Genomic DNA, 12,500 nt, shown 5'->3' with positions numbered 1-12,500 from the left:
TCATTCTCCACGTCGTAACCGAGGCTGATCAAACACGCCTTAAACTCCTCGGCCATTAAAGCGCCGCTGTGGTCCTGCAGTCGGCCAATCACACCAGAGATCACGTGGGGGGCGGACCACAACGACGTGGAATGGATGGAGGTGGGCGGGCCATGACATCACAGCAGCACAGCATGCAGGGAGAGGGGGATGGAGGCGGGGACAGAACAGAAAGGGGCGGAGACAAACAGGAGGATGGATGTCAGAACAAAAAACAAAAACAGGACGATGGACAAAATAACGGAAACCGATGCAGTGAATCACTCGTCATGTCACTCATCTGAACGTGATCGCTCCGATTAGGAGGAGGAGTGGAGATGGAGGAGGAGTGAGATGAAGCTGAGGAGGTGGAGATGAAGAGTGAAGCTTTGATCTCGCCTGTATTTCTGCACTGAGAGCTAATCTTAACCTGCAGTCTCAGCCCAGCAGCTCAAACACCGAGACGTCTCGCGGCCGGCGGTCTCGCGGCCCGGCGGTCTCGCAGGCGGACCGCGAGACGTCTCGGTGTTTGAGCCTCTGGGCTACAGCTTTAATCTCGCATGCTGACTGACCGCACGACATGATGACCTCCCCAGATTATCTTCAGCTTCACTTGCTGGAGTTCAGGAGTCTGAATTAGTAACAGCCTCCATGTTTCGGCTCCTCTGACAGAAACAACGGCGCCTCAACAGACCCCAGTCACGGCTACGTGGCTGATTCCTGCCTCACTAATGGTTAACATGTGGCTAAAGCTTGGCTAACGCTTGGCTAACGCTTGGCTAACACATGGCTCAGTTGCTGAGTGAGGCTAATGAATGGGCAACACTAACGCATGAACTGCGCTTTGGCCAAATGACCAAGACTTGGATAATGCACAGCTAATGCATGGCTAAGTGGCTAACACATGGCTAACACATAGCTAACACGTTTAATGCAAGGCTAAGTGGCTAACACATGGCTAACACGTTTAATGCAAGGCTAAGTGGCTAACACGTTTAATACAAGGCTAAGTGGCTAACACGTTTAATGCATGGCTAAGTGGCTAACACATGGCTAACACGTTTAATGCATGGCTAACACGTTTAATGCATGGCTAAGTGGCTAACACGTTTAATGCAAGGCTAAGTGGCTAACACGTTTAATGCATGGCTAAGTGGCTAACACGTTTAATGCAAGGCTAAGTGGCTAACACATGGCTAACACGTTTAATGCATGGCTAACACGTTTAATGCATGGCTAAGTGGTTAACACGTTTAATGCAAGGCTAAGTGGCTAACATGTTTAATGCAAGGCTAAGTGGCTAACGCATGGCTAACGCATTGCTAACACATGGCTAACACGTTTAATGCAAGGCTAAGTGGCTAACATGTTTAATGCAAGGCTAAGTGGCTAACGCATGGCTAACGCATTGCTAACACGTTTAATGCAAGGCTAAGTGGCTAACACGTTTAATGCAAGGCTAAGTGGCTAACACATGGCTAACACGTTTAATGCAAGGCTAAGTGGCTAACATGTTTAATGCAAGGCTAAGTGGCTAACGCATGGCTAACGCATTGCTAACACATGGCTAACACGTTTAATGCAAGGCTAAGTGGCTAACACGTTTAATGCAAGGCTAAGTGGCTAACACATGGCTAACACGTTTAATGCAAGGCTAAGTGGCTAACACATGGCTAACACATGGCTAACACATGGCTAACACATGGCTAACACGTTTAATGCAAGGCTAAGTGGTTAACACGTTTAATGCAAGGCTAAGTGGCTAACAGGTTTAATGCAAGGCTAAGTGGCTAACGCGTGGCTAACACTTGGCTAACAAGTTTAATGCAAGGCTAAGTGGCTAACACATGGCTAACACGTTTAATGCAAGGCTAAGTTGCTAACACATGGCTAACACGTTTAATGCAAGGCTAAGTGGCTAACACATGGCTAACACATGGCTAACACATGGCTAACACATGGCTAACACATGGCTAACACGTTTAATGCAAGGCTAAGTGGTTAACACGTTTAATGCAAGGCTAAGTGGCTAACGCATGGCTAACACATGGCTAACACATTTAATGCATGGCTAACACATGGCTAACACATGGCTAACACATGGCTAACACATGGCTAACACATGGCTAACACGTTTAATGCATGGCTAACGCGTGGCTAACACATGGCTAACGCGTGGCTAACGCGTGGCTAACACATGGCTAACGCGCGGCTAACGCGCGGCTGACCTTGTCGAAGTGGTTGAAGGACGCTCGGTACTCGTGCAGCTGCTCCTGGCTGATGCCTTTAGCGTCTCTGGTCAGGATCTGGTTCTCGATCTCGTTGATGGTGCGGGCGATGGTGGTCAGGAGCTGCTCCCAGCCCACGCGCAGGTGCTGCACAGAGGAACACACGTCGTTTCATTCCGTCTCCACGGCGCCAGAAACATCATCAGTCAGTCCACGACATCGTTAGTCAGGGACTGCGATCTCTGATCAACCCAAAACGCCGTCGGCCCGAACGCCAACGAGCCGGAACCGCGTTAAACACTGGGGTGTAATCAGCGCTGGAGAAAGTACAGTACCTCAGTACCGCAGGACCGCAGGACCTCAGGACCTCAGTACCGCAGGACCTCAGTACCGCAGGGCCTCAGTACCGCAGTACCGCAGGGCCGCAGGGCCTCAGTACCGCAGTACCGCAGGGCCGCAGGGCCTCTGTACCGCAGGGCCGCAGGGCCTCTGTACCGCAGGGCCTCAGTACCGCAGGGCCTCAGTACCGCAGGACCTCAGTACCTCAGTACCGCAGGACCTCAGTACCGCAGGGCCGCAGTACCGCAGGACCTCAGTACCGCAGGACCTCAGTACCACAGGGCCTCAGTACCTCAGGGCCTCAGTACCTCAGGGCCTCAGTACCTCAGTACCGCAGGGCCTCAGTACCGCAGGGCCTCAGTACCTGAGGAGCTTGTGATAAAGTAGTACTGGAGTAGAAGAACAAGAGTTCTATTAACGTCTCCACCCAAGTAAAAGTACAGAAGTACTCGAGTACCCGTGAAATTACTTAAGCACGTGCTGTAATTCATCTCCTCCCACTCCAGTACTGAGGCACGGTACTCCGTCCAGCTCTGAGCGCTTCCACACGGCCATATCAGAACGTCTATCTATCGTGTATGTGGGCGTGAGGCGGGTCCGGCCCGGTCCGGCCCAGCCCTGCCGTGCGGCGGGGGTCCGTACCTCCATGGTGTAGGCTGTGTACTTGTTGTCGAATATGAGGGCCTCCTGGATGAGCTGGTGATTTCCCTCCAGCTGGTCGATGTTGGGCTTGTAGTCGATGATGCTCTGTTCATACTGACGCAGGTGGGTCAGCTGATCCTCCAGAGTCCCATTCATCTCTATGGATATCCGCCCAATCTCCTACACACGCACAGAGACACGCACAGAGACACGCACACAGAGACACACACACGCACAGACAGACAGACACGCACAGAGACACACACACACAGAGACACGCACAGAGACACACACACACAGAGACACACACAGAGACACACACACACAGAGACACGCACAGAGACACACACACACAGAGACACACACAGAGACACACACACACAGAGACACGCACAGAGACACACACACACAGAGACACACACACAGAGACACACACACAGAGACACACACACGCACAGACAGACAGACACGCACAGACAGACAGACACGCACAGACAGACAGACACACACAGAGACACAGACAGAGACACACACACACACACACACACACACACACACACACAGAGACACACACACACAGAGACACGCACAGAGACACACACACAGAGACACACACACGCACAGACAGACAGACACGCACAGACAGACACACGCACAGAGACACAGAGTCACACACACACACACAGAGTCACACACAGAGACACAGAGAGACACACAGAGAGACACACAGAGAGACACACAGAGAGACACAGACACACACAGACACATTAATAACCTCAATTTAACAGGCTCATCAGGTTCAGGTGAGATGGTCTGCTTTCTAACTCAGAGCTGACCAGTGAGGATGTTTGATCTGGCCCACCGCAAGGTGACCCCAACCCCCCCTCTGAACATCTATATATCTATTCATCTTTCCGTCTATCTGCCTATCCATCTGTCTACTTATCCATCTATCCGTCTGTCTGTCCGTCCATCTGTCTATCCATCCATCCATCTAATCTATCTTTCTATCAATCTGTCTAACCATCTGTCGGTCTATCCGTCTATCTGTCCATCTAACCCATCTAATTGCCCATCTATCTGTCTTTCTATCCATCCATCCATCGTAGTCGCTGTCCAAAGAAAAACATGCATCTCTATTTTTGTTGATTTTTATTTTTCTTCATAATTCGTATGTATACGCTAATATAAGCCTCTCCATACGTTAATATAAGCCTCTCCATACGCTAATATAAGCCTCTCCATACGCTAATATAAGCCTCTCCATACGCTAATATAAGCCTCTCCATACGCTAATATAAGCCTCTCCATACGCTAATATAAGCCTCTCCATACGCTAATATAAGCCTCTCCATACGCTAATATAAGCCTCTCCATACGCTAATATAAGCCTCTCCATACGCTAATATAAGCCTCTCCATACGCTAATATAAGCCTCTCCATACGCTAATATAAGCCTCTCCATACGCTAATATAAGCCTCTCCATACGTTAATATAAGCCTCTCCATACGCTAATATAAGCCTCTCCATACGCTAATATAAGCCTCTCCATACGTTAATATAAGCCTCTCCATACGTTAATATAAGCCTCTCCATACGCTAATATAAGCCTCTCCATACGCTAATATAAGCCTCTCCATACGTTAATATAAGCCTCTCCATACGTTAATATAAGCCTCTCCATACGCTAATATAAGCCTCTCCATACGCTAATATAAGCCTCTCCATACGTTAATATAAGCCTCTCCATACGCTAATATAAGCCTCTCCATACGCTAATATAAGCCTCTCCATACGCTAATATAAGCCTCTCCATACGTTAATATAAGCCTCTCCATACGCTAATATAAGCCTCTCCATACGCTAATATAAGCCTCTCCATACACTAATATAAGCCTCTCCATACGTTAATATAAGAACAGAGCGATGATCAGGACAGAAATGCTGACTGACCTCCATCTTGTTCTGGATCCACGGTCCCACGACGTTGGCCTGGTTGGCGAACTGGCGTCGGAGATGGTCGTTGGACTGCTGGCGGCCGAGCTCCTCCTGCAGGGCCTGGTCACGCTGAGGCACCAGCTGCTGCACCTGCACACAGTCGCCACAGGGGGGAGACAAACTCAACATCAGCTCTAATCCAGTCCAGCCGTGCAGCAGCAGGGCTTCGTGGCTCGTTCTCTCAAGGGAACATACTTTTCCAAAGCGTTCGCTCATATTTACACACACAGGCGTAGAAAATAAACCGTCAATCAAAGCACACCTGGGATGAACACCAATAAGAGTCCTTGAGCATTTCTAAAGCCCTGGATACATGACGTGACTTTTGAAGTCCTAACCGGCTGTAAACAGACTGACGGGTTTCTGCGCGTTTTCTGGACGACAATCGAAGATCAAACACTCCACTGCTAAACTGCTGAACTGAGTCTGAACAGAGCCGAGGAGTTTACACGAGATCAGACGTCTGATGAACTCCGACCGGTCTCAAACGCGCCTCGCTCCCGACTCGGTTCTCTCTGGCTGCCCCAGAAATCTGCAGACGAGATCCGACCAGCTCCGACTGAGAATCAGGCCGAAAGTCCTGCAGCGTAACTCCGGATTCACGCGACGTCTAACCCTAAACTCTAACAGGTTAGTCCCTCTCGAGTAACCCGAGGCCCCTGACCAGGACTGTCTTTTCAATAATCATAACCATATTACACGAACGACACGATAACGACTAAATACTAATATTTACAAAGGTTCCTTTAGGTGGAACACACTGATATCACTAGACAACAAATCTACGACCACTTGACGCGTCTTCCTTTCCACAATTCCATGACGTGTATTTATTCCACACGCTGGTTGGTGGTTATTCAGGGGTTCTTCAGTAAAGACACTGGTGGGGTACAGAACCACGAACACTAACAGAACCACTTGCATGCTTAAATGTTTCTCTGCATGGTGAAATGGTTCTTCAGATTGATGGAGAACCTGTTACACCTTCCTGAAATGGGTTCTGTAGAACACCAAAAAGGGCTCTGCTACTGTCAAGCTTGTAAGAACAGCAGAACCCTTTTTCATGGTTGTCTGTCTTTACTAAAGAACCCTTACAGAACCTTTCACAGGGGCGAATGATGTGTAACTATAATTATATGTAAATATGTAAATGTTTGTTCAGACCACAGCAATCAGTGAATCCCGCTGGACGGATCGAGTCTCGTTCTTCTCCAAATAAACCTACTTTGTCCCACTTGCTGTCGATGCTGCTGGGGGTGATGGTGGTGTACGGGTTGGTTCCGGCCAGTTTGATGCCGTTGTACTGCGCGATCTTCTGCACCTCAGCCTGGATGGCCTGGATGGCTTCCCGCTCCTTATTGGCCTCAGGCAGAGTGGCCTTAAACTGTTCATGAGCCGTGATCAAACCCTGCGGCAGGACAGACGACGGACGACCGTTAGTGACACAGAACAGCAACATACAGACACACGGAACTAATAACCAATTAATCATCAGAATTCACAACTATTTTAAATCTAGGCCAAAACACTTTTACAGTATAGATTTAGATTTAATGCTCTGCAGATACGGGCAGCCAGCGGCAACGTGGCAGAGTCTGGTTTTTATTGGCAGCTTGAGGTAATCAGTCATTTTTAGTGATTACTAGTGTTTATCAGTGGCATCTAGTGGTATTTAGTACTTATCAGTGGCATCTAGTGGTATTTAGTACTTATCAGTGGCATCTAGTGGTATTTAGTACTTATCAGTGGCATCTAGTGGTATTTAGTACTTATCAGTGGCATCTAGTGGTATTTAGTACTTATCAGTGGCATCTAGTGGTACTTATTGGTGATTACCAGTGGTTAACATTGGCATGTATAGCTTATTCGGGGCATCTAGTGGTATTAGTGATTGATAGTGATTATTAGTGGCATCTACTATTTTTTATAAACAGCCAGATGTAATCATTACCCTCGCTGGTTACCAGTACTTATTAGTGGCAGTCAGTACTTGTTTGTGGCATCTAGTGGTAGTCAGTGCTTTTAGTGGCAGCAGGTCTAAGTTTGTGGAGGTGATTTTCAGCCACTGGCTGCCAGTTCTTGCTCATGGCAGCTGGTGGCAGTTAGCGGAGGTGATTATCAGAGGCAGTCAGGGCCGTTACTGGCAGCTACAGCGGCTCAGCTGCAGCTGAAGGCAGCTGGCGGAGATGAATGGCAGCTAGTTGATGTCAGTAAGTCTTCAGGGCTGCTGTACCTGGATCTCTTCGATGTTGTGGACGATGAACATGTCCTGCAGGTCCTCCATGGCTCCTTCCATCCAGTTGTTGAACGGCGCCGCCCTCTTGGCGTACTCGAGGTATAACTCATCGATGGACTCCAGCTGCTTCTCCGTCCTCTGCAGCAGAGAACCACATTTACATACAGTACACAGAACAGACCAGAGTCAGAGTGTTCTCGAGGTGTGTGCGTACCTCCAGAGATTCTCTGCGGTTCTGTGTGAGAGAACCCAGAGAGTCCCACTGCTCACAGATCTTCTGACAGCGAGCGTTCACGCTGGGAGAGTCGTAGTAGTCCAGTTCACTGGAAGACAAACAGGTTCAGCTACAGACACAGGTTCTGCCTCGCTCCCTCTCTCTCTCTCTCTGCCTCGCTCCCGCTCTCTCTCTCTCTGCCTCGCTCCCTCTCTCTCTCTCTGCCTCGCTCCCGCTCTCTCTCTCTCTGCCTCGCTCCCGCTCTCTCTCTCTCTGCCTCGCTCCCGCTCTCTCTCCCTCTGCCTCGCTCCCGCTCTCTCTCTCTGCCTCGCTCCCGCTCTCTCTCTCTGCCTCGCTCCCGCTCTCTCTCTCTCTGCCTCGCTCCCGCTCTCTCTCTCTCTCTGCCTCGCTCACGCTCTCTCTCTCTCTGCCTCGCTCCCGCTCTCTCTCTCTCTGCCTCGCTCCCTCTCTCTCTCTCTGCCTCGCTCCCTCTCTCTCTCTCTGCCTCGCTCCCGCTCTCTCTCTCTCTGCCTCGCTCCCGCTCTCTCTCTCTCTGCCTCGCTCCCGCTCTCTCTCTCTCTGCCTCGCTCCCGCTCTCTCTCTCTGCCTCGCTCCCGCTCTCTCTCTCTCTGCCTCGCTCCCGCTCTCTCTCTCTCTCTGCCTCGCTCCCGCTCTCTCTCTCTCTGCCTCGCTCCCGCTCTCTCTCTCTCTGCCTCGCTCCCGCTCTCTCTCTCTCTCTGCCTCGCTCCCGCTCTCTCTCTCTCTGCCTCGCTCCCGCTCTCTCTCTCTCTGCCTCGCTCCCTCTCTCTCTCTCTGCCTCGCTCCCGCTCTCTCTCTCTCTGCCTCGCTCCCGCTCTCTCTCTCTCTGCCTCGCTCCCGCTCTCTCTCTCTCTGCCTCGCTCCCGCTCTCTCTCTCTGCCTCGCTCCCGCTCTCTCTCTCTCTGCCTCGCTCCCGCTCTCTCTCTCTCTCTGCCTCGCTCCCGCTCTCTCTCTCTCTGCCTCGCTCCCGCTCTCTCTCTCTGCCTCGCTCCCGCTCTCTCTCTCTGCCTCGCTCCCGCTCTCTCTCTCTGCCTCGCTCCCGCTCTCTCTCTCTGCCTCGCTCCCGCTCTCTCTCTCTGCCTCGCTCCCTCGCTCGCTCTCTCTCTCTGCCTCGCTCGCTCTCTAATTTTTCTAAGTCGGGTGGAATTCTCCTTTAGGTTAAAAGTGTCTCTCACTTCAGCTCCTGAGCGATGGCCGCGATCTGCTCCACTCGGTCCTGGTGAGCGGCGAGGTCACTCTCGAAGGCTTCATGTTTCTTCAGCAGAGCTTTAATCTCAGAGAGAGACGCCGTCTCGTAGTCCTTCTGCGTCAGCATCGCCTCCTTACCTGCACACACAGTAAGAAGAATACATTAAAACTAAAACATACATAAAATGCAAAGGTTAATAAAATCTAATCAAATCAAGAGGAAGATAAGAAAAAAACTAATAAAGTAATTCATTAAAATGACAAATATTAATAAAACAACAATAATGAAGATAATATGAATAATAAGGATAAAATAAATAAATATGAATGAAAATAAGAAATCAGGTAAGTCAGTGTGGGGCAGAGTGCAGGCGGTCAGAGTAGAAGCGTAAAGTGACCGAGTGACCCAGCGAGCTGAGCTGTACTGGTTCCTGTAGTGGGGGTCCAGTTCGCTGGTGCTGGAACTAAACGCAGATTTCCCCAGTTCAGTAAAAGCCTCGGTACCTGGCCTGTGATCCGGCCACTGGATAGAGACTGATAAACATCGTTATTTACAGACTTCAGTGAAGTAATATTCCGGCAGACGGCCGGGCGACGTTTAATAAATGAGAATATCCCAGCGTGCTTCCCGCCGCGTAGCTCCCGGAGCGCCACCGGCTTTCCCGTCCAGCCCGAACACAGCTGGAGTAAAATAAAACCACGGTGATAATTCATTTACCAGCCTGAACTCGGCCAATCCACCTCGGGAGTCACAACATTTTACGTCCACTTTACTCGTAAATTCCTCAGACATCGTTTAATCGGCTCTCAGCTTCAGCGCCGCTAGAGCCGCTTCTCTCGCATCTCCAACAGGAAACCGGCTTCCTGTTAAACGCCTCTCCGTTTGTGGTGGAGAACACGTCCAACAGCCAGCCTGAGCGCATATAAACGCCAACGAGGGCCCACTTGTTTCTAAATTTCTGATGTTTATCTTTCTCTTCTGTGCGATTTCGTTAGCTACTAACTATGTGATGCTGCTGTGACCAGCCGTCAGCGCAAAGGGTCAATCAGCAGTCCTGCATCATCTCCGGCGTTCAGGATGGATGACTGTGAAAAGCGTGTTAGACCTCAGAGAAGCTTAATTTACTGCAAATGAGGATTATTTAATTTACACACACACACACACGCACACACACGCACACACACGCACACACACACACTCTCTCTCTCCCTCTCACACACACACACACACACACACACACTTTATTTTCATCTAAAAATCGAATTCTGCTGCGGAGCCCGAGGGGCCAGTAAAAGAGCGGCATGTGGCCCCAATACATACCATCGGTCCAGCTCTCGTGGATGGCGGCTTTCTGCCGAAATTTCTCGGCGAGGTGGTCGAGTCTCTCCAGTCTGCGTATCTCGTACAGCAGCCATTCTTCATAACCTTTCTCCGCCCCCTCCAGCGTATGCCACGCCCCGTTAATGTCCTAACCAATAAGAAAGAAGAAAAACAAAAACATACATACATTTAAAACACACATTTCACACAAAAAAAAAAAAAAATCACAAACTCGTCAGGAGGCGTGTGAATGTGTCTGTGTGAGAGTGTGTGTGTGTGTGTGTGTGTGTGTGTGTGTGTGTGTGTGGGGAGGCGTGCGTGTGTGTGTGTGTGTCTCACCGACACCATGCGTCCCTCTGAAGGCATGAAGGCCGGCCGGTTGCTGAGCCTCAGTTTGGTCTGCAGGGTGTTGAAGTTGATTTCCAGCTGGCACTTCTCCTGGACTTTGGGAGGTTTGTGGACGCGGCGATAATCACGGAAGTCCTCCAGCTTCTGCTGCATCTCTGCCATCGTCTTCTCCGGAGCGCGGTTCTCCAGCCAGGGGATCGTCCTGCGGATCCACTCCAACAGCTACACGGACACGGACAGGTGTGAGTGTGGGGATTGAACATGTACACACTCACATGTCCAGGAATGAATAGTTTACTCTCCAAGACAATCCCACTCCCAGTTGCTACGCTATCCCAGGTGGTTGCTAAGGCATTGCATACTTGCATGAGCATTATGTGTCAATAAGTGGCAGTAATAGAGTTGGAATAATAATAAAACTCCGTCCACGCGGCTCTGTACTCACATCACTGGCCAGTTTCTCGTAGTCCTCCATCAGGTGCTCGTTCTCCTGATTGACAGCCAGAACCTTACAGATCCGATTGGCCGCCGTCTCAGCCTATCAGAACACAGCTCGCTCAGTAAAAGGAAAACAAACGTTTCATCACACACAGCTGCAAAACTGCGTCAGTGACCTGCAGGACGACCACGACACCTGAGGAGCTTCCACAGAGCAAAACGCCGCCTGTTCACTGCACTGCCAGTTTATCTGGACGGCCTGTGTGTCTAAAGCTGACTGTACACAGAGAAACACCCACACAAATACAGCTACACAAAGCAGAACCAACACACAGACCCATGCACACATCCAGTTACACCAGTTAGCAGGGTTAGTATCCTCAGCTCAGGATAAACGGGATTTCCCTTTGTTTGGGTTTCTTAGTGCTTTAATCTCAAAACAGGAGAAAATGAATGACTTTGCTGTGCAGACCACACAAAACAGAACAAGCACTAACACAACCACTCCAACAGCTGCCTGCTTAAAAGAGAATTACACCCAATTTTCTAAACTTTGCATAATTATAAGACGTAAACAAAGAGATTTGGTGTGAAGTCAGAACAGTGGTGGTGATGGGAACCAGACGTCCCTCTAAAAGCTCCTACAGAAAGTTCCTACATGAACTGGTTCTGAATTCACTGCCTGATGACTGAGACGCTGTTTTATGAGAGTTTAGAGAACTTCAACTCCATTCATGGTGGAGGGAGACATGCAGGGCGCTGTGCAGCAAAATAGTCCCCAAAGAAAACTCATTATTCCAGATTTTCCACTGTTTTCCATCATCAGCATTCCATATAAACTCAGAAGACTCGTGTAGGTTCTCTGGTGGTTCTGGATGGTAAATAAAGTGTTTATATCTGTGTTGTAGTCATGGCGACGCCTGGTTCCCATCACCACCACTGTAAAGACGTCTGAACCCTTTCACACCAAACCCTCTGAATGAATTTTGGAAAACTGGTTGACTTTCACTTTGAGCTAAATGGTTACAAGCAAATCCTGTTTACGGTCTTCATGTTTCAACTAAAACCAAGTCAGCTGAAATATCACTGAATGTGAGCACATGGTCCACTCTCTGCGCTCTGACCGGCTGCGTTTCAGGGCAACTCCACAGATTATATAACATATAATATATAATCTGTGTAGTTTAGCGCCAGTTGTCTGAATGTGTGCAGGTCTGATGGTGTACAGTCAGAGTCACGGTTGCACTGTGAACCCTGGGAGTGAATAATCACACACTCTGCCGGAGTGACTCACACGCTGACCGCCCAGGCTCAGGCTAAGTGACGCAGCATGCGAACTCCAGCGTTAGTGAACTCAGTGGATGCTGAACTCCAAACTGTGTGTGTTTGAGGAAAAACTTCATGCTGTATGTAAAACACAGGCGAGGCGTTCGGATCGAGAGTACCACCAAACGCGGATCTCCTCAGGGGTCCTACAGCTTTAACTACAC

At 49.7% G+C, this 12,500-nt stretch overlaps 1 protein-coding gene across 5 annotated transcripts in view; it reads right to left on the bottom strand.

Annotated features, from left to right (window-relative positions):
• Nucleotides 1-12,500, bottom strand: part of actn4 (actinin, alpha 4) — a 59,419-nt gene that overhangs the window by 5,889 nt on the left and 41,030 nt on the right. For 3 of the 5 annotated variants that reach the window (XM_037547718.1, XM_037547714.1, XM_037547715.1), the window contains exons 9-19: nt 11,018-11,110; nt 10,564-10,794; nt 10,225-10,372; nt 8,891-9,041; nt 7,677-7,785; nt 7,460-7,600; nt 6,452-6,634; nt 5,182-5,316; nt 3,228-3,407; nt 2,247-2,393; nt 1-74 (exon numbers count right to left, since the gene is read on the bottom strand). The exon at nt 1-74 is cut by the window's left edge and continues 7 nt beyond it. In XM_037547718.1, coding sequence (XP_037403615.1) covers nt 1-74; nt 2,247-2,393; nt 3,228-3,407; nt 5,182-5,316; nt 6,452-6,634; nt 7,460-7,600; nt 7,677-7,785; nt 8,891-9,041; nt 10,225-10,372; nt 10,564-10,794; nt 11,018-11,110 — 1,592 coding nt within the window. The remainder of the gene's footprint in view (nt 75-2,246; nt 2,394-3,227; nt 3,408-5,181; nt 5,317-6,451; nt 6,635-7,459; nt 7,601-7,676; nt 7,786-8,890; nt 9,042-10,224; nt 10,373-10,563; nt 10,795-11,017; nt 11,111-12,500) is intronic. The other 2 variants (XM_037547716.1, XM_037547717.1) reach the window with 1 other exon arrangement.

Source organism: Pygocentrus nattereri, chromosome 19, assembly GCF_015220715.1.
Source record: "Pygocentrus nattereri isolate fPygNat1 chromosome 19, fPygNat1.pri, whole genome shotgun sequence".
NCBI lineage: Eukaryota > Metazoa > Chordata > Actinopteri > Characiformes > Serrasalmidae > Pygocentrus > Pygocentrus nattereri.
Note: the sequence above shows the minus strand (reverse complement) of the source record. Positions and strands in the feature narration are given on the sequence as shown.